Source organism: Pinus tabuliformis, chromosome 6 (assembly GCF_031772625.1).
Source record: "Pinus tabuliformis cultivar Carrire ecotype Pingquan chromosome 6, CPIR1, whole genome shotgun sequence".
Classification (NCBI taxonomy): domain Eukaryota; kingdom Viridiplantae; phylum Streptophyta; class Pinopsida; order Pinales; family Pinaceae; genus Pinus; species Pinus tabuliformis.
The window spans coordinates 1,893,336,535-1,893,361,376 of NC_142292.1; the positions used below are offsets into that span (position 1 = coordinate 1,893,336,535).

The following is a 24,842-nucleotide window of genomic DNA, read 5'->3' on the forward strand; positions in this document are numbered from 1 at the left end:
CCATAGGAAGTTGAAAATTAGGCTGGCACAAACAATGGAGTCATTTCATGTTTAGATCAGTTTTCATCTTCAAAATGTAGCTGCCGCAGCGCTTACTTCAGTCAATGTATGGCATGACTCATGTTATGAGTCACTCTTGAAATGTCAAAGTATTTTGGAACGTAAAATCAATAATTAATGAGCACTACCGGTCAGTAACAGTCAGCATGTTTTTCAAAATGCTGTACACAAGCTGCTTTTTAGATTAGATGAACACTGTTGTGGAACAGGATATGTAGTGGTACACAATCTGCTCCTTTTGGGTTCTGATAATCTTATCCTGGAGATAGCAGATGCAAGAGCATCTACAAGGTCATATTTCCCTGCTGCTTGGATATCATACTCTGGTTGCTTTGGACGTGAGAGAAAATCCCCAGACAAAGATTCATCTTCTCCATGCTCTGTCGGAATTGAATTTATGAACTGTGCTCTCCTCTCCCTTGTACGTGGAGATAGTGAAGGCAGGGATTCTGACCATTCATCCTTGACAGGATAGGTATGTTTTTTCCTTTTTGAACTGCTTGATCGCACCTTTATATTAGATTCTGTGTAAAACATGATCCAAGGGTGGCCTGCAGCAGCAACAAAAGATATGATCATAAAATTCATATGTGCATAATTGCATCTTAGCAAAAAATACAAGACACCGCATACAAAATATGTAATTCTTGGTAGTACAATAGTTTTACTTACTCAAAACTTCTTCTGGAGAAAGTCTCTTTCCAGCATCCCTGGAAAGCATCCTTGATAACAAATCCTTTGCTAGTCCTGAGATAGACTGCCATTTTTCAGAATGAAAATCCAATTGGACTTGTTTTATTGCCTCAAATATGGCTTCAATAGATTCCTCACGAAATGGTAATACACCTATCAACAGTGCATGCAGGAGGACACCAGCAGCCCACACATCAACCTTTTCTGAATAGGTCCCTGCCAAAACTTCAGGAGCAACATACGCAGGGCTTCCCACAACACCTGATAAGTTTTGTCCTGTTAGAATAAATACAAGTGATGTTAATGAACTATAAGTCAACATAAATCCATGGTTATTTAATAATGATAATAATGCCCTTGTCTGGATGTCATAAAATTATGTGTTTACTAAAATGAGAGACAGGGTTGATTACAGTGAAGCTCAGAAATAAATACCTTTTGCAACTGGCATGGACAAGCCAAAATCAACTAGCTTCAGTTGTCCTGTACTAGTTCGAAGAATATTCTCAGGCTTTATATCTCGATGGATGACGCCCATCTCATGGCAGTACTTAATGACCATTATTAATTCTTTGATCAATTTAGCAGCCTGCTGCTCAGAGTAGCCTCCATTCCTAGACATCTCATCGATTAGGCGTCCACCAAAGCATAATTCCATGACAAGATGCAAAGATTCTGCATCTTCATACACAGCTTGGAGTGTGACAACATTGGGATGGCCTGAAAGATGTTGCATAATCTCAACTTCATTATGCACGTTTTCTTCAGTCTTTTTGGGTAGAGTCTTGCAGGCCAGCTCTTCTCCAGTAGCCTTGCTCTTTCATATTCTTACCAGACCAAATTTGCCTCGTCCCAATTATAGGCCTAAAGAATAATCAGTTTCAAGCTTCCGCTTCCTACCAGTCCGAGTAGCATGATCAATGCAGCCAACCTTTCTCTTTAACCTTCATCCCGGTGAATTAGGTAAACAACCCCTTCTTGGAGGAGGAGCAGTAGCAGCTGCTGTAGGACGCAGATGCCGAGAACCCAATTCTTCGTCCCTCATCTTTTCTTTCCTCCGCTTCTTCTGCTGTTGGAAAGAAAGGTGTGTGGCCAATGATGTGGAAGATGCACCATCATCACATAGACGAGCTCTCTGTTCCAAAATGGCAAGATCTATTGCTACTCCTTTTCACTTCCTTATTAATGAATCCATAGCCAAGGTCTCTGAGGTTTCTCGACCACAGAGGATGTGAAGAATGACTATTTGTCAAATAGGAGCTAGGGAAAACAAATCGATCTACGGACACAAGAAAAAACCAGTAAATAAAACAAGAACAACCACTCATACGATCTGAAATGCTTCTTCAAAACAAAAAGCATGAGAAAACAAAGAATCAAAACTGCCTACGCTGTGTCAATATATGACAAGCTCATGATACCCTCCCGTTTTCTTCATAATGCGTAGTCATTTCTACACTAACAAATACCCTATTTTCTAATTCACGAAATACATCAAATACCCTTCTCAATATTCCACCGAAATTAATCCAGAAGAATTATAGCGCCCTCTTTTCAAATCCCATCCCCAACATTATACATCCTACTACCGCAAATATGCCCCAACCCTCCTTTCCACACAGAGACGCGAGAAAAAGAAAACCCTGAGCCCCAAAATTTAGGAATCGTTACATACCTCTGGCATTCTCTGCTGATCGCCTCAACTCCCGCTAGAATATCCGTGAGAAAACCTCAATTTCACATCTGGCAAGTGCATAATTCCGAGTCACAGAACTACAATGACCGATACAATTTGATAACCCTCGATGTTTGACGAGCCACTTTCGGACCACCAAATTCGCAATAGAAATACTCGTTCGGCTCGGCTCCAAATAGCATTGCCAATGCCGTCGCCAAACACCCCGCAAAAATCTGAAATATTGTTAACATTAGTTGCTCCGTGAACCTGATGATTTTACATTACAGGGAATTTCGATTTCGCGGGTTTTACAATGAAAATAACAGCAACCAGCAACCAGAACCTGATGATTTTACATTTCGCATTGAAGGGAATTTCAATTAACAGAGTCGGAGGTGTCACCGAATTGTACTTGGGTGGCGAGCTGCAGAGCGGAGGAATTGTAGAGCGGGAGGCACCGAGTCGAGAAGGAAGGTGAGGCCCACGGGATCGCAATTCCTCATTTCGAATTGGTGTCACCGAAGAGTACCTGGGTGGCGAGCTTCAAAGCGAAGGAATTGCAGAGTGGGAGGCGCCGAGGAAGGTGAGTGAGCAGCCCGCAGGTGACCATTTCCTCAATTCGAATTGGAACCGGCAATAACTCTCTGCGGCTACAATTCCAGCTTGTCCCCGATCTGTCAGGGCATGTCAGGCCCTCCATCTGCGATCGGATTTTTTGTCAGGGAATATTATGATTGCCAGGGGAGGGTGGCAGAGCTAGGGGAGGGTGGCAGAGGGCGCAGGAATTGCCGGCGGCCGGAGCTGGACGATTTTCCGGTCGGTGATGGAAAACGGGCCATTCCTCTGCCTAAGTAGACTACTCCTTATAACAAACCCTGGCTTAACAACTCCCTGCCTGATCTCTTTAGTTGTGTTTTCTCTTCTTCGGCAGCCTCTTGGTTTAAATTTTACAGGAACAGATCCATAGAGTTTCTGTCACTACAGAAATTTATAGAATCCTTACCCAATAACCAGAGGTAGACAAGATGGGCCAATTTAGTGCAATTCTCTGCTTGGTTTTTGTTTTAGGATTGACCAACTCAGCCTCTACCGCACCAGCACCTGCACTGTCACGCCCCCAAGCCTACGGTGGTCTTTCAACCGTGTCGGCGAGGTGCGGCACCACCGTGCACTTTCTTTTTACCAATACTCGTACACATGGACTACGCCTAATTCACTTGTCCTTACTTAGTTTGTGTTTCGCAACCAAGTAAAATGCATTAGCCTTTATACTTAATGAAGCCCATACTCATTCATTATCCAAATGCAATTAAACCGAAACAATAACAATTGCACACAAGTATAAAGGGGGGGGGCAACTCCCGGTAAAGTCTGCCCGACAATAATATATTATATCAGTTCTTCAATAATACATCATACAAGTGTGCTTGACAGACTTCAAGCCAACACTTAGAAATATTTACAATCAAGGCAAAGACAGCCTTTTACAACCATGTGCCAACCTCTTACGGTAGGAGGGTGCTCACCCGAGACACCAAGAACTCCACCTTTCGGTTCTGCACAAAATCCCAACTCCAAACCGTATCTCTGCACCTATGCTCGACCTCCGGTAAAACTGCGCACTCCAATGGTAGAGCGCATGAGTTATGCGCACTCTACTATTCCTGCGCCTTCCCTTTTACCCCTATCGAAGTTGTAGAAGAGATGTGAAGTTGTTCGATGCTCAAATGAAGCTCTGCGCCTTTGTATATATACGCATGCTAGCTCCAAGTGTAAGGGGTGTCAACCTTAAGGCCGACCCCACAAATATGTCATAACGCCCACACTTTAACCTTTCTTGCAAGTCGGCTTTGCTAATACGCAAGCCTCTCCAAATCGTGGTATAAAGCTTTCGGTCTCCTTTCCATTTTCGCACTAAGTGTTAAGTGCTCCATGTATCGTCGCATTCTTTGTCACAAGTGGCTCGGTCATTTGTCACACTTCGTCGCATATCCGGAAAACCGTCGCATATCGTTCGCCCGCTCGTCGTGCACGGAGCGCCCGCTCGTCGTGCAAGGAGCGCTCGCCTGCTCGTCGTGCACGGAGCGCCCGCTCGTCGTGCAAGGAGCGCCCGCCCGTCGCGTTAACCGTCCGCCCGTCGTGCACGCCTGCCCGAGTCGCGAAGGCCTTACATCCTCCTCCACCTGAAATCGTTGTCGTCCTCGACAACATACCATCTCGGTAGCTCTCCACCAAGATCAACATCAACCATGATGTAGACTCCTCCATATAAGGCAAACATCCCTGCAACATATATAAAGCTCCATCCCCATCATGTATCACCTTAGCAACCAACTGTCACCAAGATACTCCATACTAGTGTATGCCATAGATGTCCATGATCATTTACCACCTTGTCACAGTCTCCCCATGCTGCTCTCCACCAAGGAAGGTTAATCCCTTCAACTCAAGCTACATGTCCATCGTAACAATGTGTCAACTCCATCATGTCATCATCTCCATGTGCAAAATTGCCCATGATATATCAACAAGTGCTAACACACCTCAACTATGTGTCAACAACTCATCTCCACAATATATCAATAGTCATCTCAATGATCATCATGTGAACCTATGTCATGATACTCTAGCATAATGCCAACACATCTCTGTACACTTCGCGAACCCATGTCTGAACTAGTTGGGTAGCTAATCCAACCATCACGCTCAATCCATGAGAGTGAACATACTCATGTCCTCATCAACTGTTCCTCAAACATCTGCCACATTCTTGACTCATCAAGAATCTACAACCCATGCTCAGGTCCATGGAAACTCCATCCATCTGCAACATGTCATGATGCTTGATGCCAAGCCATCCCTGCACCATCAATCATACCTGCTCAACCTGTTTAAGGACTCACTGCCATGAGAAGCTAACAATGAGCCCCATCTTCTATGTCATCTAAGAAGATGTAGAGGGAGTAGAGCCTGAAGGCTCTCCCTCACTAATCAACTCAATCCATCTATCAGGATCCTCAACCTCCATCCTTTATAGATATGCCTCCCGGTCTTCCTTCTGGATATTTGGCCTCACATATACCTCATCAACATCATCATCATCCTCCACCAGCTCTAGCCTTCTTGACAAATCCAAGATGCTATATGAAAGTGATCTAATGACCAATGACTGCTCCACAAGCTTTGCCTCAACAGTGGACAACCACTTGTTCACCTTCTCCATATCTTCCATTTGCATTCCTCCTAATTTATGATCAGGTTTTGTCACACCAATGGTTGGAACACCAATGGGTACATCTTCCCTTCCATCATAAATGTAGAGTTTCCTCAAATGTGGTACAACCATAGCCTCAAATTGTTTCATGAATTCCATCCCCAATACAGCTTCATAGTCATCAATCTGCACTATAGTGAAGTCCACCTTCCCGGTCCATTCACCAAGTGTAGTGTCCACCTTCTCAGCTATACCAAGAATTCCCATAGGAGGAGAATTCACTGTCTTCATTTGTGCCTTTACCAGTACAAATTTCAGTCCAATTCTTCTCGCAGTATCTTCACTCATGAAGTTGTGAGAAGCCCCACTATCTACCATAGTGAGTACATCAGCACCTCCAACCTTCATCTGAACATACTCCAATCTGTTTCTTTCAGGATCTCTTCTAGAGATCACTTCCGTAGTAGCAGAAGCACCAAGTATCTGCATCATCCCCACAGAAGCACCTTCATTCTTTCCATCAGATTGTGCAATAGCAGCCACCTTTGGTTTAGAAGAACAATTCTTCACCGTATGTGGACCAGCACAAATCCAACACTTCAAAGGTTTCTTTGCCTTCGAACTGTCATCTGATTTCGAAGCATCTTCCTTCTTCTTATCTTTCGGTTTCTCAAACTTCTTCTTCTTATCATCAGAAGTTTCATCATAATGTTCCACCAACCTGTCAACAGCAGCAAAAGCTTCTTCAAGTGTCCTAATCTTCTGCCTCTTCACTTCATTGTGCGCCCAAGGTTCAACCCAATAATGAAGTTAAACACCTTGTCCCTCTCCGCCATGTCAGGAAGTTCCAGAGCTGCACTTGCAAACTCCCGCTGATATGCTTGTAGGCTTCCGGTTTGTTTTATGTACTTAATCTTCGTCCTTGCTTCCCATGTTTCATCCTGAGGATTGAAATGAGTCTGCAAAGCCTTCTTCATGTCATCCCACGAAGTAATGTCATCAGCACTACCATCGGCAATCTGATCTAACCTCCTTCGCCACCACATCTTAGCATCCTTTGTTAAGAACTGAGCAGCTACCTTGACCTTTGTCTCATCATCAGATAGACCCAAACGTTCCAAGTATTGCTCCATATCCCATAGAAAGTTGCCAAGAGTCTTTGCATTTCGTGTGCCATCATAAGATTCCGGTTCCTTGATCTTCATATGAGGTACTCCTCCACCTGAGTTGTGCCTCACTGCCTTCTTCAACACCGCTATCTCATCATTGGCCGAGTCAATAGTTTTCCTCAAGTTCACGATCTCTGCAAGACCCTGATCCCTTGATTCCTCAACTTCTTTGACTCTTACTTCAAGTTGTGTACACATAAGATCAATGTACTCATACTGTGCTCGGAGTTCATCATGTTGTACCCGGAGTTCTTCAAGTTCTTCCTTGGTCTTCAAGTTGGTCTCTTGCTCTTTAGAAAGCAAGTTCATCTTCTTGTCCCAAGAAGTCTCCAAAGCCTCCATCTTTTCAATCACCTTTTCAATGAACCCAAGAGTAGTATCCTTCATCGTGTGACTAGACCCAGCCTGAGAATCAGTTGCCATCTCTAACAACTTCTTGCTCTTTTGCAATCTAGTTTCAACCATTCAACAGCTTCACCAAGTCACCTGCAATTAGAACCAACCCTTGTTCCACTTTGTGTGAAACGGTTTCCTTCACCTGCAAGAACCTGCCAAGAGCAACCCTGCTCAAATATCAACTGTCAAATTTCCAAGTCTTTACGAGCAAACCTTCAATACTCGGATCAGCTGCTCTGATACCACCTGTCAAGGTTGGTATCAGCTTTTCGTCAAGCTTCTTCAACCCTGAATCAGCTCTGATACCACCTGTCACGCCCCCAAGCCTACGGTGGTCTTTCAACCGTGCCGGCGAGGTGCGGCACCACCGTGCACTTTCTTTTCACCAATACTCGTACACATGGACTACGCCTAATTCACTTGTCCTTACTTAGTTTGTGTTTCGCAACCAAGTAAAATGCATTAGCCTTTATACTTAATGAAGCCCATACTCATTCATTATCCAAATGCAATTAAACCGAAACAATAACAATTGCACACAAGTATAAAGGGAGGGGCAACTCCCGGTAAAGTCTGCCCGACAATAATATATTATATCAGTTCTTCAATAATACATCATACAAGTGTGCTTGACAGACTTCAAGCCAACACTTAGAAATATTTACAATCAAGGCAAAGACAGCCTTTTACAACCATGTGCCAACCTCTTACGGTAGGAGGGTGCTCACCCGAGACACCAAGAACTCCACCTTTCGGTTCTGCACAAAATCCCAACTCCAAACCGTATCTCTGCACCTATGCTCGACCTCCGGTAAAACTGCGCACTCCAATGGTAGAGCGCATGAGTTATGCGCACTCTACTATTCCTGCGCCTTCCCTTTTACCCCTATCGAAGTTGTAGAAGAGAGATGCGAAGTTGTTCGATGCTCAAATGAAGCTCTGCGCCTTTGTATATATACGCATGCTAGCTCCAAGTGTAAGGGGTGTCAGCCTTAAGGCCGACCCCATAAATATGTCATAACGCCCACGCTTTAACCTTTTTTGCAAGTCGGCTTTGCTAATACGCAAGCCTCTCCAAATCGTGGTATAAAGCTTTCGGTCTCCTTTCCATTTTCGCACTAAGTGTTAAGTGCTCCATGTATCGTCGCATTTTTTGTCACAAGTGGCTCGGTCGTTTGTCGCACTTCGTCGCATATCCGGAGAACCGTCGCATATCGTTCGCCCGCTCATCGTGCACGGAGCGCCCGCTCGTCGTGCAAGGAGCGCCCGCCCGTCGCGTTAACCGTCCGCCCGTCGTGCACGCCTGCCCGAGTCGCGAAGGCCTTACATGCACCGTCGTCCAAGGCATCGCCAGTTCAATCCCCGACAGCGGTAGCTGCCGCTTCTCCTCCTACTGCAACTTCCCCAACTATTTCTTCTCCAGCGTCTGCTCTTTCTAAAATTTCCACCCCACCAACCTCAACTACCTCTCCCGCAGCTCAAACTCCGGCATCTGGTCTCTCAGCAAAAGGCCCAGCCACCGCTTTGCCACCAAGCACCAGTAGTGGGGTTGTCTCTATCCCCACCATAGAGCAGATGGCTATACTCGGAACCGCTTTACTTGGAGGAGTCGCCTTCCTCCTTTAATCTGCATCCCGCATCTTTCTCTTCAGATTAGATTAGATGATTATTTCTATGTTTCGTACTCTTTTCTATGATTCCACTCCTGGTTTGACAGAGTGAATGGTCGCCATATTCATTGGGCTTTCTTTATTGTATAATTACTTCTTCTTTTTTTAAACAAGTATTCTTTATTTACTTCTGGTATAATTTCTAGTGACTATTCTTATTTAGTTTGGGTGTAATAACCATGGATGCAATTTTTAGCAGTCAAGCAATCCAACCAAGTCTTTGGTTAATGGGGAAAACAATAATACGTCTCGTTTAATCGATGTGAACATTTCCTTATTTACATCATAAATACATATATCTTGGATAGTATGAACGGAGCAATGTATTCTTAATATTACATTAACATGACACAAATTTCCTAACTTTGAACCCTAACTCAAATAATAACAATATTTTTTCTGAGAATTGCTGGCAACAGTTACAATGATATGCTTTTAGATTTTCCTGCGCATTATAATGATCAATCTGCAACTTATAACCTATAATAGGGCATAGCCGATGAAGATAAATGTTTTTTGAATGGTCTTTGTGTAGTCCTTACACATCACAATACAGGTCTTTTATATCCCTCTCTATATTATGATACATGATTTAGGCTTTGCAGAGATGGATGACAACTTTCTGTGATAAATCTCTGATGGGTTTTGTATTGCCCACAGCCATCTCGTCGGTGGTATATGTTGTATATTCTATTCCCTTTTCTGGTAATGTCGACATCTTTCTTTCTCGGTCTTCTTGAAGATATGTAACTATCTTATTTTAATTTAATATGATTACCTGTGATTTACATATATAAAAGAAGTAGAGCGGAGAGGTTTAGCCACGAGATCTCCAAAATCGTTCATAGATGTTATGATGGGCCAAGAAGAGCTGCCCTCATAAACACATCTGATTTCAAGGATCATGCTAGTAACAACAATGATTTCAAGGAATAAGTTTGTAACGACAAAGCTAGGCAGGGATGTCTGGAAAACTACTCAACGAATTGAGAGATTTTGAGACGACTGCGGATCCAATAGAGCCTCTCAAGATTATGTTCAAAAGGCTTAATTTGGAAATTCAAGGGCTTTTGTTTTTGAAAAATACGTAAAGTCCTGGGTGACAATAGAAGAGGAAATCAACGGTGACACCAAGATATCCCTGATAGGTTGCGGTTCGTTTACCGGGTCTTCCATGAACCATGGATAGAAACAGGATCTTCGATGGTGTTCAATGGTTCACAAATCCGACGCGACTCCTCATCAAGTGCCAGCAACTAGGTTTTCATGTCTTAGTGCAGGATTGAGTGTATGTCATGCTGTTGGGAGGGTTTAATATCACCTTAACATCTAGGTTCAAGTTTCATTGTTACATAAAGTTTTATTGAAAACTGTTATTATTCTTATACTGAGGGTTGTAAGTTAAAGTTAGATAGACAATTGAATGAAGTCATATTTTAGGTAAATTTGAATTTAATGTGTGTTTGGAAGTTAAGTTATTTTGGGCAAATTAATCGTCTGAAAAAGTTTAAATATCTCTCTCTAAATTCATTGTAATCATCAAATATAAATTTATATGATCAATTGGTTCTCTGTAACTTATATTATTATATACGTACATTTCTTATGTTATTTTATGTCTTTCTTCTTTTGCCTTTTCAACAAATTGATATCAGAATCCAAGAATAATCATAAAATCTTTGGTGCTTGCAAAGCCGATAAAAAGAAAACCAAAAAAAATAAACAATTTTTTGTTTTAATTCGGTTACAAAATTGTCGTACTATTAAGAAATTAAAAATAAGCCATTCATGTAAAAAGTGCGACAGTTTGTCGCAAACCCACCTTGAGATAGAAATCTGAAAATTTGCCCAGTTTCACTGTGGAAAAGCGCAAGCCCGGTAAAGTATTAAAAGAAAAGGCAAAAGCCGTGAGCGTGCAAAATAAAGGGTTAAAAGTTTCTGTTCCAAATTATTTTTTAAAAGGCACTTTTTTCAAAAGGGCACCAAAAGTTTTTTGATGTGAAAAGGCTCAGGTGGGTTATTTTGACTAGTATCAAATTTTTATTAATGAGTGAATTCAAAAATATTTTAAAAAGATTCGTAAAGCTTAAAAAAGAGTTTTTATAAGGTTTTACTAAAGTTTAGAAAGGATATTTTCATTAAAGGATCATACTTTGATTTTTTGGATTATAAAGATTTATAAAGAAGTTTTATAAAAAAAAATTCCTATTATAAAAGAGTCCGACGGAGTTTATTATAAAAAGGATTATAGAGTTTGAAAATAAGTTTTTTTAAGATTTTTTTTTAAAGATGGTTTTATTTCGTTTTTAGTCACAGAATGATTATGATATGTGGGTCATTAAGATGTAGATCATATTGAAGGCTCATGATGTTTGGGAACAGTAATTACAACATTTAACAGTGAAAAATAAACACAAGCATACACCTATAATTTCAAACATTTCTTAATTCTGCATTGGTTAATCAATAAGACTTGGGAATATTCAAGCTTTAGAAGTGGGAGAGGTTATTGTAAGTTAGACAAGAAGCCTAAGAGCCCCATATTCAGATCAGGTGATACGAGAGCTTAAGATTGGTTAACTCCACTTTCAATGAAAGTTATATTAGAATGCTTGATTGACAAAGCAAAGACTGCTTGTCTGAAAGGTGTTTGAACAACAAGAGGTTGATTGTATGCTTGTTTTGCAGACTGATTATTTTATGAGTTTGCAGAGGTAAAAGGTTGTTGAATAAACTCTTTATTTATCTTGTTGAAGTTTTTTTGTTCATCGACATAATGACAACTTCTACAAGTGGGTCCTCGAATTTTGTGTTCTTCACAAGATTCTTTGATGAAGACATGAAGCAAGAATTGTCCACCATAATGGATATGGTGAGAGAAATGTATGAGGATGGAAGGAAGAGCAGCAGACTTAGAGAGCAGTTGAATTCCATGAAGGAAGAGAAGCAGTTGCTTGCTAACAAATTGCAGGAAATGGAGAGGCAACTTCATATTGCAAATATGAACCTGAAGAGGATGCATGAGTTGGAGACACAGCTCTTTGTTGCCCAAGAATCCTTAGTCAAGTATTAGCTTAAAGAAGAGGTAAACCATTCTAGTTTGTCTTCAAATTCTTCTGAGAATGCTTGTATTGGTTCTTTTGATAAACATACTAAAGGCATAGGTTCCAAGCTCATGTCCAAGATGGGCTATGAAGGAAAGGGCTTGAGAAAGCATGCACAAGGTATTGTTGGACCAATAATGATTGAGGAAAGGCCTAAGTATTTGGGTCTTGGCTATGGACAAGCTTATGGAGAAAGTTCCAAGGCTGCCATGAAGGCCATTGAAACAACTCCAAGAAGGGGTTGCATTACAGAAGTACTGAGCAGCAAGCAAGCAACAACAAATGCAGCGGAAGTACTGAGCAACAAGCAAGCAACAACAAATGCATTCAAACATGACAAAGGAACCAGAAATTTCAGAACATGTGGAGACAAATGATTTAGGAAAAGTGAAAATTGCCTCATCTGCCAAAGCTGGAAAGTGGGTTTGGGTCAATGCCAAACAATATTGGGGCATTTTAAAACGAAGAATAGCTCATCTAAAATGGGAGCAAACAAAGAAGAAACTCCTTCGCAAAAATCACCCAAACAAGTCTCCTCCACAAGCACGTGGCAACAAGAAGTCTAAAGGAAAAACCATTGAGGATTTTGCCTTATATAGTCCCACATCCACACCTCTCACCTAGTCATCTGATCTCTATGTGAAAGAACTGTTAAATGCAAAACAAAGGTTGGAGGTTTTAGAAGCTAAAGGGCAGGAAAGAGATCATAAAATTCATATAATAACGGCTGAGAACAAGGCATTAGTAGAAAGCAATAAAATCTTAGAAGAACAAGTGGCATTGCTACAGGAAGCTCTCCTAATAGGGAAGACAGAATGGCAACGCATGAAGGCGGATGTGCAAAATGTAAAGAAATCTGTAGTGGAAAGTACAGAGGTAGTGAATGTGAAATCATACCAGGATAAAGGGAAAATGATTGTCCAAATAAAAAACCATGAAGAGAACGCAAGAGAAGAAATGAATGAAGATTCCACCAAAGTTTCCAAAACTTGGGCTCAGGTTATTAGCAATTCTGCTAATAAGGAAGGAGAAACAAATATTCAGGTTGACAACATGCAAGATAGTGAAGGCAAGGAAAGACAAAATAGGGCAGCAAACATAATTATTAAAGGGGTGAAAGACTATGGAAAAAATGAATGTACTCTTGACCTTGCAAGAGACTTCTTGAAATACAAGTTGCTATGGAAAGGATAAATATGCCAAGCATGGAGGGTGGGTAAGTTTAACGGGGAGAGAGCCAGGCCCATAAAAGTCATTATGCCTAGCTTGCGTGATAAATATATTATTCTAAGCAAGAAGCATTTCTTGAGGGGTTCTCGTTTTTTCCTAGAAGAAGATTTAACTGTAAAACAACAGGAGGAAAGAAGAGAGGAAATTTTAAAGGTTAGGGTAGCAAGAGATGAAGGAAAGAGAACATGGATTTATAAAGGCAAAGTTGTGATAGTGCAATTTGGACCTCCTTCCAGAACAGAGCAGCAAGATGGTAATAAAGAAGAGGCAACAAACTCTTCAACAGGAAATTAGAAAGCAAGGTCAGTATGGGAAAACAAGGACAAAGACTCAAATGTGAGGCTCGCATGTCAAAATAAATAGCAATCAAGTCATACCCAGGTTTCCTTGAGATTAGTTTGTTGGAACTGCAGAGGTTACCCATGGAGACGAGGACCTGGGTTAGGGCCTATTGCGGAAAATAGAGACATAATTTGCCTCATAGAAACACATGAGCATGAAGGGTGCAAGACACCTTTGTTTGAAGGATACTGGAAGATGGCAGTGTGGAACAAGGCAGCAGGGAATGGCAAAGGGCACGGGGTATCATGGTTTTAGTAAGGGAGAAAGAAGGTCGTTTCATTCAGTTAGAAAAATAAGACTCAAATAAGCAATTCATTTGGTTTAAAATATCAGAAAATGGAAACCACATCAGAATTGCAGCATGCTATTTTGCGCCACAGGTTTCAAAAATCTACAAAGGTAGAGGGCTTGACCACAAAGATCCATTTGCAGCTTTAAAAGCGGATATTGCAACATATTCTTAGCTAGGTGAAGTCCTTATAGTGGGTGATTTCAATGCTAGGACTGCAAGTGAGCAAGCTAACATTCTTTGCTATAAAGATGATTGTGACCCTATTTGGCTTACAGAAGAAAGTAATCATCAGTGGGAAAGAATTTCAGAGGACAAGGGCTGCAATCTCTTTGGTGAACAATTGCTTACTCTATGTGGGGCCTTTGATTTAGTTATTTGTAATGGTTTGACTAGATGAGCAAAGTCTGGTAATTTCACTTGCAATACTTACAATGGAGCAAGTGTGGTAGATTATGTAAATTGCTCGCATGGTTTGTGTGAGAAAATGGAAGAAGTTTTGGTTGGAAATCAGCTGTGGGATTTGAAATCAGATCACAAGCCAATTTATTTATGTTTCTCTTGGATTGGAAAGAAACAATTAGAGTCAAAAATTCAGCATGTCCAACAAAATCTCCCACAGGGCAGAATTCTTTTGACCCTAGAAAATTGTAATACCTTCAAAATGACGTTAGAGAGACTCTTTGAGAAGGAGAAAATTACAACTCACAGCCTTCATAGTCATGAATTAACGCATTTAATTCAATGTGCACTTGCAAAGTGCAAAAGAACAAAAGTTAAGAAATCTGAAACAAATTGCTTTCCGGTTAATGCTTGGTTTGACGAGGAATGCAAAAAGGCAAGGAGAATGTGGAAAGAGTCAAACAAGGATAACATAAAGATCAAATCTTACAAGCAGTTATTAAGCAAGAAAAAGGCTGATTTCATGGTTTCAAGGAGGGAAGAACTAATATTCCTTGGGAAAAATAATCCCAAATTATTTTGGAAGGAGCTCCAACCGAAAAAGATACAAATTGGAAATAATATTACAGCTTCTAAATGGTTTGACTATGCAAGACAACTCTATGAGCAGGTTCCCAAGGTTGACCCTCCCCCCTTGATCAACACTGATACTAAACTCTTCAAGGTACAAGAGGTAGAGATGGGTATCAAGAAGTTGGGTGTTGGAAAAGCAAAAGACTTAGCTGAACTCCAAGCAGAATATCCAAAGTGGGGCTCAAAGATTCTTGCACCTCACATTACAAAAATCTTCAACAACATCATACAACAAGGGCTCCCCACAGATTGGACAACTAGTCTAGCAATACCTCTTTTCAAGAGCAGCGACATCAATAATCCCTCCAATTATAGGACCATCATGATAAACCCTTTGTTTGCAAAGCTATTTGGAACCATGCTAGAAAATAAAATTAGCAAGTGGGCAGAAGAAAGAAATAAGCATGCTAAAGGGCAAGCAGGTTTTAGACCTAAGCATTCCACAGTTGATCATTGCATAACTTTAAGGCACATCATTGAAAAAGTTTGGGAGAAGAAGAAAGAAGTCTTTTGTTGCTTTGTTGATTTCAAAAAAGCGTTTGACTCGGTTCCTAGGGATAAACTTTGGCAAAGAATGGAGGAACTTGGGGTTCCTAAACATTTGAGAGCAGCTGTGCATAGGCTGTATGAAGAGGTGAAAGTCAAAATTAGAACTTCAGCAGGAATTTCTGAAAGTTTTAGAAGCGATATCGGGGTCAAGCAAGGTTGCCCACTGTCTCCTACCCTTTTTGGTTTATATATCGACAAGCTTGAGGAGTGGTTAAATTCGCAAGGGGGTGATGGTATCTGTTTGTGCAAGTTTGTTATAAGGTTTCTTTTGTATGCAGATGACCTTATTCTGATTGCTAAATCGGCACTTGGTTTGCAAGAGCACTTACTATCCCTTGAGAATTTTTGTAGAAGTGTGGGGATGCAAGTCAATATCAGCAAAACGAAAGTAGTGGTCTTCTCTAAGAAAAGAAAACATAACCAACATAAGTTCTACTTTGAAAGCAACATTCTAGAAGAAGTTGCGGATTACAAATACCTCGGAATTGACTTCAACAAAAATCTAAGCTGGAATGGTTGTAGAAAGAAAAGAACTTTGGGGGGTTGGAAAGCATTTTATGCTTTTCAAAATAGGTGTAGAGAGGCAGAGTTATGGGACTGGAAGACCACTCAAGCTCTTTATGGGCTTCTAGTGATTCCAGTGATTCTATATGGTTGTGAACTGTGGGCTAGCAGTACTTCCGACATGCAGTGGAGACAAATTGAGAAAATTCAGAAGCGTTTGATTACAAACAGATTTAAGATTAAAAGTGCAGTTCCTTATGATATCTTGTTAAGTGAAACAGGGACTGCTCCTATTGAAGCAATTGCTATGGTGCGAGTCATAAGGTATTTAAAAAAAATTGAGCAAATGGAAGAGGGTAGATGGCCTAAGGTTGTCTTTAATGATAGATTTTGCAAGAGCAAAAAACCTTGGATGCAGCGAAATAACAAATGGTTTAGTAAATGGGATATTTGCTTGAACGCGTGCCCCATAAACAGCAAAGAGATAAAAGCTTTTGTTATGGAAAAGTTCCACAAACGCACTTGGGAGAAGGAGCTAGGAAGAAAGAAAAATTACTATATTGAAGTGTTTAATCCCACTCATAATCATCAACCAAAAGCATACATAGAGGCCAATATCTCTTGGAGAGCCAAAATTCTTATTGCTCAGTTAAGGACTAATTCTCATCAACTCCGTTGTGAAACAGGGCGCTGGAAAAGGCCAAAGGAAGTGTGGGAGGAAAGGGTATGCATTTTTTGCTCTTCCGGAAAAGTGGAAACAGAAAAACATTTCATTTTAGAATGTGAGGCCTTCAAAGACAAAAGGGAAAGTTATGCAGATATGCTGGAAGCTAGCTCTTGGGATAATCTATTTAACGAGGGGTTTGTCGAGAAGATAGGAGCATTTATTGTGAAGCTTCACAAAAAAAGGGCCGAATGCATCAAGCAGATGAAGAAGCAATCTGTCCCATAGGCTATCTTTAGCCTCGTAGATGTTATCTTCTTCTTCTTCACTTCGTAATTTAGCCCAACCTCAACGAAGCTTTGGTAGGCCACGGCTTTATTGAACGACGCGTATATATTTGGAAAAAACTTTAACGGTGACGGTGCCCAAACTCCAAGCGAATTGGTCTAAAGACTTCCATCTGCCTGACATTACCGTTCAACAACCGCATGAGCCAATACCTACAAATCCAATAACGGACATACACGTGTATATTTGTATGAAATAGTCGCCGATAATACAACTCATCCAAAAGAGGCGGATTGACGACGAGGACAAGTCGAAATCAGTTAGAAGTGACCTACTTTGCGTGGTGGAGTAACTAAAAGGAATCTCTCATTGTCGTTGTCAGAGCCTTGCTTTTTTGCTTTTGGAAAAAATTGATAGGGATTTTTGTAAATTTAAATAAGGGTGGTTAAATTTTATAGATTTAAGTGTTTAGAGGGTTTTAACTGTGTTGAATCTATTTCCATTATAAAAAATATGATTAAATATTACATCTACATAATTTTTTGAAATTATTTTAGCCAAATTTAAACCACTTTTAACTGTCCAAAAAATTCCTCAGCCTCAATTCCCTACCTATATATATAATATCAAGCACTAATTCCATGCCTACTCTTTATTGATCATTTTTAATCATAACTTCATTTTGGGCTTAATATCAGTTAGCCAATCCAGAAAAGTATTTGGTTAATCTGAAAATATTAACATAATTTAGTGGCACTTCAGCGATCGATGCGAACATTTTTTATTTATATCTTAAATATATTTCTTGAGTGGTATGAACTGAGCGTTATATTTTTAATGTTACATTAACATGACACAAATCTCCAATGCTTGTACTGTAACATCTATTTCCTGAGAATTGCTAATTACTACTTAATTTATAACAATTTCACGTTCAACTTCAAAGATATCCCGCGATCCATTCCCACAGTGTCACACATTTAAATTTCGTTATTTATAACACTTGGATCGTGAGGCGGTTTTTAAAGTTTACCATAATTGATGTTTAGGCGTAAAATAAATACTTTAATTCATCTATATATAATTGATGTTGGAGGGGTTTGTTATTTTTTAAATATAAATGTACATTTAAAAAAATTAATAATAAGGTCAAAAAATTATTTTATATAGTTTAATATAGATTCAGGATGGGGTGTTGTAAAAGTAAATATATAGTTATTGTTTTACAAACAAATAGGCATTTCAAAGTAAATGTATAATCATTGCTTTACAAATGAATATTTCAGGTTAATGACTTAAAAGCACATGTCTCTGTAAACTTTGAATTAAAAAAAAAATTCGATCTACTTCATTCATCACAGTGTCACATGCTCAATATGTGATCAAAGGACGAAAAAATATTGATTTACTTCATCAATGTCGACGACATAGTACGAAGCAATAATTAATAAATAAATGGTGTAATCCATTTAAGGCTTTATTTTAAAATATATTTAAGTGTTAAGATATGATCTTGGATTTATAATATATTTAGGTGTTCAGATATCGAGATATGTTGAAATAGCATAAAGTTGGAAGAAGATAACGTCATATGAAATCATGGGATTTTGCACAGGTTTCAATAGTCCCCAAATCAACAAAATTATTACCGTTATTGTTACCGTTGGATACTTCCGATATCATGTGACAACGGGTTAAATTTGACGCCTCGTATGCCCGTATTTCCCTTTTGTTATCCGTAAAATACGTCTTGGTTTTAAATTTCCACGTCATGGGCAATTTGCTATTAATTTTCAAAAACGACGGGTAGGTTTAAAAATTAAAAAAATTAAAAGTTTAAAAAAAAAAATTTATAAATTTTTTTTATATATATTTTTAACCTTATGTCATATATTTTTTATACATGTAAGTTACAATGTGGCCACTGGATTGTTGAAGAATTGTTTGTGACTATATCTGTAACCTTATAATCTCCGGCCGGGGCAATAGGCAATTTGCAAGTTTAGCGTTTAGTGACAAAGGACAGTGATCAGATGGCTATCAGATCTGCGGATTTTGCATTCAATTCGCATTCAATTCGCATTCTGGTTTAGCGCTTGAGCATTTACCACTGTAAACTTACCACTGTACCAGACTACCGCGTGTCCAAGATATGGCAAGTAACAAGTTACAAGGCGAATCGGCGATCCTTGACATGGAAGCGTGCTCAGTTGGATTTTCATTAAAAAATACAATTCTGGGAATGTATGCCCGAGCGGCGAGGGCCGACTCGCCGAGTCGTCAACTATACTTTTGTGCCAGAGACGCTACACAGTTAAAACCAACATCAACCCCGGTCCCCAACAGAGTTCTGGTCGTGTGTCTGGTGCGATTTCTGTTGAGTTTTCAGTTTTTGTCATCAGTTTATATACATTGCCGATTCGCGGTGGCGGAAGAGCAGTGCCCAACTTAAATTTTGAGTTGCCAGGTTTTTGAAATCCCTCCCTCTCTGTGTACAAATAACAATTACACTGTTATAGCTAGTAATTTTTTGAAGTGATTCATGGATGATATAATTGTGTGGTGCCACATTTTATTTTTTTGGATGTGTTTTGCTTTAATTCCAATATACAGCGTTGCTCTTTCAGTGATATTGTTAAATAACTTTATTCAAACTTAAGCACATCCTGTGGGGTTGAGAGGAGTTTGTGAACACCGACAACGATCCTCTGGGGTTGAGCGGATGTTAGCCTATCTGAAAACGACGTCCCTTTCGCCCAGTCAACTCTCAAAGTCTGTTTGCCAAAGAAAATATTTGGCATGTAAACTCTCAAAGTCTTTGTTTGCCAACGAACAACGTCCCTCTCGCCCAATCAACTTTCAAAGTCTGTTTGCCAAAGAAAATATTTGGCATGTAAACTCTCAAAGTCTTTGTTTGCCAGCGAAAATATCTGGTATGTTAAATACAGACAGTTTGATACTGGTGGCGCGGTTGTAAACTCTCAAAGTCTTTGTTTGCCAGCGAAAATATCTGGTAGGTTAAATACAGACAGTTTGATACTGGTGGGTAGGCTGCCGTGGCCCCATTTTAAATGTTAAATCGGTTTTTCAAGCTTTTACCGTTGCGGTCGGTAAATGTCCAGTTCTAAGTATATTGCGTGGGATCCACGAGGGTTTGTTCACGACTTTAATAAAAATTGTTTTGTTTTACGGGTTAATCGATTTATTAGTCCCATTCAGTATTAGATTCCATGAAAGTTAACGATTAACGTTACTGGAGTTCCGTCAAAAATAACTGTTTGAAAGTGAAGGCTCATGATTGATTACCTGTACCCCAGTGTTCGAGTGGGGCTGATTTCAGAGAGGCTTAGTCATGCCAAGACAAATATGAATGGGACCGGGGACCTACTTGTGTTGATTTCAGAAAGGCTGAATCATGCCCATACAAATCTGAAGGGAATATTATGGAATCATCTAATTTTATAATACTTTTATTTTTATGTGGTGAATATCCAGTGAATCAAAACAAAAAGTTTCTAATAATCGAATTCTGAAGACTAAAATTGACTTAGAATTAGATTAAGATTTTTAACAACGTCACTACACTCTGCGCAAATCTTAAATTTTAGTAAGACTTTAATTAACCAAAACTTTTGACCTAATATTCATCAAATGTAATTTAAAAAAGCCCTTACTACCAAAATAACTTTGGAACTTTCTGTATTCTGATTTTCCAGGATAACATCGATCCAATAATGGGTAGGATTGTTGGACACTGGTGGGTAAGATTATTTGTAAAACGATTCCAAACACGAAAATTTGAGAGACAAAAATAAAAAATTAATAAAAAGATTTTCTTGTATTTTCCTACAATAAAAACTTATAAATGACCTCTCTAGAAAATTTAAACATTAAATTAATTAATCTTTTAATTTATTTAAATATTTAATTTAAGACATCTACCCATACAAAATAATCCCATCTACGGTTCTACCCAAGGCAGGATATTAAATTAATTAATCTTTTAATTTATTTAAAATTTTGATTTAAAATATCTACCCATACAAACTAATCCCATGCTAACTGGTGGCTATAGGTAAAGAGCTCACAAGATTTACAGGATGTTAGAAACATGAACACAGACAACGCCCCTCTGCCCCACTCAACTCTCAAATTCTTTGTTTACTAACTTAATCGCTCCTCCTTTCATTTTCTCGGCATATACTTTATAGGGAATCTATTTTTTATTCCAACTCACAGCCTTTCATGGACTCACAACTATTGTTCTTTTAATGGGATTAACATGGTAGTGACTCAAATGGAAAACATGATATGTGTGAGTTAATTATTTTTGTCAAATTTATTGCAACAATATTAACATTCATTATTTTCATGTGAAAGTAATTAAGAATATATATTTTTTCACTTCATAATATTATTTTTTTGTTGTTTTTATATATATTTCCCATCTATTTTATCACTATTTCCATTTTAAACAAAAAAAAATCAGAACATTTGAACAATCTGGAAAATTTGCAGAAAAATTTGATCAGCGGGTCTCACAACAAAGTGTAGCGATGAGACTTGAACCTAATTGTACAACAAAAAATGAAAAATTTGAACAATTATGAGTACAATTTGAAATTAGATAAAACTTATACAAATAAATTTTAAAAATCATATAATGGATAGTTTAAAAATAAAAAACGTCATAAAAAATTTCCTTGATGAATAAGATCACCCGTCAAATTTAACCCCTGCATGTGACCAGCGGCCTTTGGCTTTTCAAAAAGTCTCAATGCGCTCTAACGACTATCACCTAGTAATTTGCTCAAACTACGAGCAACATCTGAAGGTCACGGCTGCGGCTTTCTCAAATGACGCGTATTTGTCCGATAGAGAGTTTGACGGTAGCGCTGTCCAAACTCCATGCGAAGTCACATACGGACTCCCATCTTCTTTACTTTGCTGCTAAACAACGAATGCCTAATCATCCACCAACAATATACACGTGTACGTTCTGATGAAATAGTGGGCGGCAATCCAGCACATCCGAGCTGGAAGGCCGTTCATTGACGACAGTCTGTTGAGTGGGGACACGGACAGGTCGAAATCAGTTAGAAGTGGCCTCCGTCGGGTGGGGGAGTAATTGAAGGGAATCCTCGCTGTGGTTTTGGCAATACCTATCTATTATATTAAGCCCTGGCTTTACATCTCCCTGCCTGATCTCTTGTGTTTTCTTTTCTTGGGCAGCCTCTTGGTTTAAATTTTACCAGAAAGCAGACAAGATGGGCCAATTAGTGCAATTCTCTGCTTCGTTTTTGTTTTAGGAGTGACCAACTCAGCCTCTACCGCACCAGCAGATTTAGTATTAAAAAATTAACATCATTCAAAATTCAAAAAAAATAAAAAAATAAATCCAATTCTTTTGATATTAGCCTCACCCAAATTACAACACGCTATCCGTTGACCCTTCACAATAGCTTAAAAAAATAAATAAAATAGCCATCTCACCATCATTGCTGGAGGCTTGAGCCGACGTATACCTATTTCTAGTGACTTTTCAGGCGGTTTGCAACCTCTACAGAGCGGTTTACCAGGTCGGCGATTGCTAACCGTTGAAGCCACTTGATTTCCCGTTTAGGATAGCCGTTTACGGGGTCCATTATACTTAACTATTCGATGCTTCCAAGATCATATGACCACCAGCTGCTTTTGGTTTTTCAAAAGGCGTTGTTCAACCGGGTGATCTGAATATATATATTTTTTTGAATTCGGCATTTTTTAGATTGCAAAATCTTAATTTTCAGTGTTCTAATCAAATTAAGAAAAAAACTGAATTGAACATTATCAAAAAGCCCTAATACACCTCCAAATTGTGAAATTTCACAATTTGACAACTGTAATCTGATATATATATATATTTTAATTCCAATAAGATGTAACAAAAAATCTACTCCAAAAAAGCCAACCTTTTCCGAGGCGAAATTGTGATGTGTTTAGACTACGCATTTTGGAAAAGTCTCAACGCCAACGACCATCTCCTCGTAATTTACATGGACTTCTGCGAGACATGGGAAACCGCGCTTTTATCAAAAGACGCGAGTATTTCTCCGGCAGAAAGTTTCACGTTGACGGTGTGCAAACTCCATCCGAATTCATATATACACTTCCTATCTTCTCGACTTTGCTGTCAAACAGTGGTATGACAAAATGCCTATAGATCATGGGCATTCTTGAAAGTCTGTTAAACCATTCCAGCATGTAATGTCACAGATCTAGGGACGTTGTACACGTGTTCTTTCGGATGAAAGCAATCCAACTCATCCAACCAAGGTCGATCGTCGACGCCAGGCTGTTGAGTAGGGACGCGGACAGCTGGAAATCAGTTAGACGTGGCCCACATCGCGTTGTGGAGTAATTGAAAAGGAATCACTAATTGTGGTCGTGGTACGACCTTTATAATATATTACATCCAGGCCTCCATTCACAACTCCCTGCCTGCTCTCTTGCTATCTTCTCTCTTTCTCCCTGTAAGGGATTTTTCTCTTGGGCAACTTTGCTTTAGTTTTTCAGATCGACTCTGTAGGGTTTCTGTTATTACACGAATTTGCATTATCCTTCGTCGCCAGCAACCAGCAGACAAGATGGGCCGATTCACTGCAATTCTCTGCTTCGTTTTTGTTTTGGGATTGATGAGCTCAGCCTCCTCCGCACCAGCACCGGCGCCGTCACCCAAGGCAGGAACAACAAAGCCGTCGCCAGTTCAATCTCCTACAGCGGGATCGCCCGCTTCTCCTCCGACAGCCACTGCCCCCACTGTTCCTTCTCCTGCGTCCGCTCCTTCTAAAGTCGTCACTCCATCATCCTCAGCCTCCTCTCCCTCAGTTAAAAGTCCAGCATCTAGCCCCTCGGCTCAAGGCCCAGCCACAGCTTCGCCACCAAGCACCAGCAGCGGGGTTGCAACCACCCCCAGTTTGGAGAAGATGGCTATATTTGGAGCCGTCTTGCTTGGAGGAGCCGTCTTCCTCTAGTTAGCTCTATCTTGCGTTTTTTTCTCTTTAGATAGATGAGATGATTGTTTCTCTTTTTCGAATTCTTTTTTATGATTCCTCTCCTGGTTTGGCTTGACAGAGAGTGGAATGCCACCATATTCATTGGGCATTGATTATTGTATAATTACTATTTTTAATTCTATTTTAATAAATATTCTTTATTTACGACTGGTATAATTTCTATTGAAGATTCTTATAGAGCTTGAGATTGGGAGTAATAATCCTACATTTATTTTTTAACAGCCAATCAATCCAGCTAAATCTTTGGTTAATGTGGACAATTTTGTGAGAACTTTTTATGATTTTGTCAGGAATAGAATGAACTGAGCATTATATTCTTAATGACACATAAACATGAGTCAACTTTCCTTGCCTGGTACCTTACCGAAATAATAACGAGATACTTTACGGAGTCGCTAATGTCTGTGAATAGTTACAATGTTACGTTTTTAATTTTTCCCGAGTATTACAAATATTTGACTGCTGCGTATAACCTATATCAGGGCCGAGCTCGTGAAGATAAATGTCGTTTAGATAGGCATATACAGAAAACGATTTAAACATATATTTAAACGAAGTTGAGCGGAGTGGTTGAGCCAAGGGCTCCCCAAAATCGTCATATATATTGTAATGGGAGATGAAGAGCTGCGTTCAGAAACAGATATGTTTTCATTGCTGCAGGAAGAAGCTGCTAAAGCCAAAGTCAGGTAAGGTGTCTCGAATGTTGTTCGGCGAATCAGAGGCTATTGTGGATCCACTTAATTTGGTAATTCGTGGGCCTTTGGCCTTCGAAAATTCCTACAAATCCCTGGGTGAAATCTAACTGGAAATCAACTAGAGACATCGATATATATCACTGGTAGGTCGCGGTACATTAGGGCGGGCACATCCATCGTGGATAGACAGGATCTTCGTTGGTGGTC

The 24,842-nt window shown here is 39.6% G+C and overlaps 1 protein-coding gene and 1 pseudogene across 1 annotated transcript; one reads left to right on the top strand and one right to left on the bottom strand.

Annotated features, from left to right (window-relative positions):
- Positions 1-213: 213 nt before the first annotated feature.
- Positions 214-1,948, bottom strand: LOC149266737 (serine/threonine-protein kinase PEPKR2-like; annotated as a pseudogene).
- Positions 1,949-23,356: 21,408 nt separating this feature from the next.
- LOC149266738 (uncharacterized) lies at positions 23,357-24,024 on the top strand. Its single transcript, XM_089397313.1, has one exon. It carries the CDS (start codon positions 23,512-23,514, stop codon positions 23,896-23,898), a length of 387 nt encoding a protein of 128 aa, XP_089253439.1. The 5' UTR covers positions 23,357-23,511; the 3' UTR covers positions 23,899-24,024.
- Positions 24,025-24,842: the final 818 nt, after the last annotated feature.

What these genes read in the sequence shown, in the direction of transcription:
- LOC149266738 (XM_089397313.1), top strand. Translation starts at nt 23,512, where the DNA reads ATGGGCCGATTCACTGCAATTCTCTGCTTCGTTTTTGTTTTGGGATTG.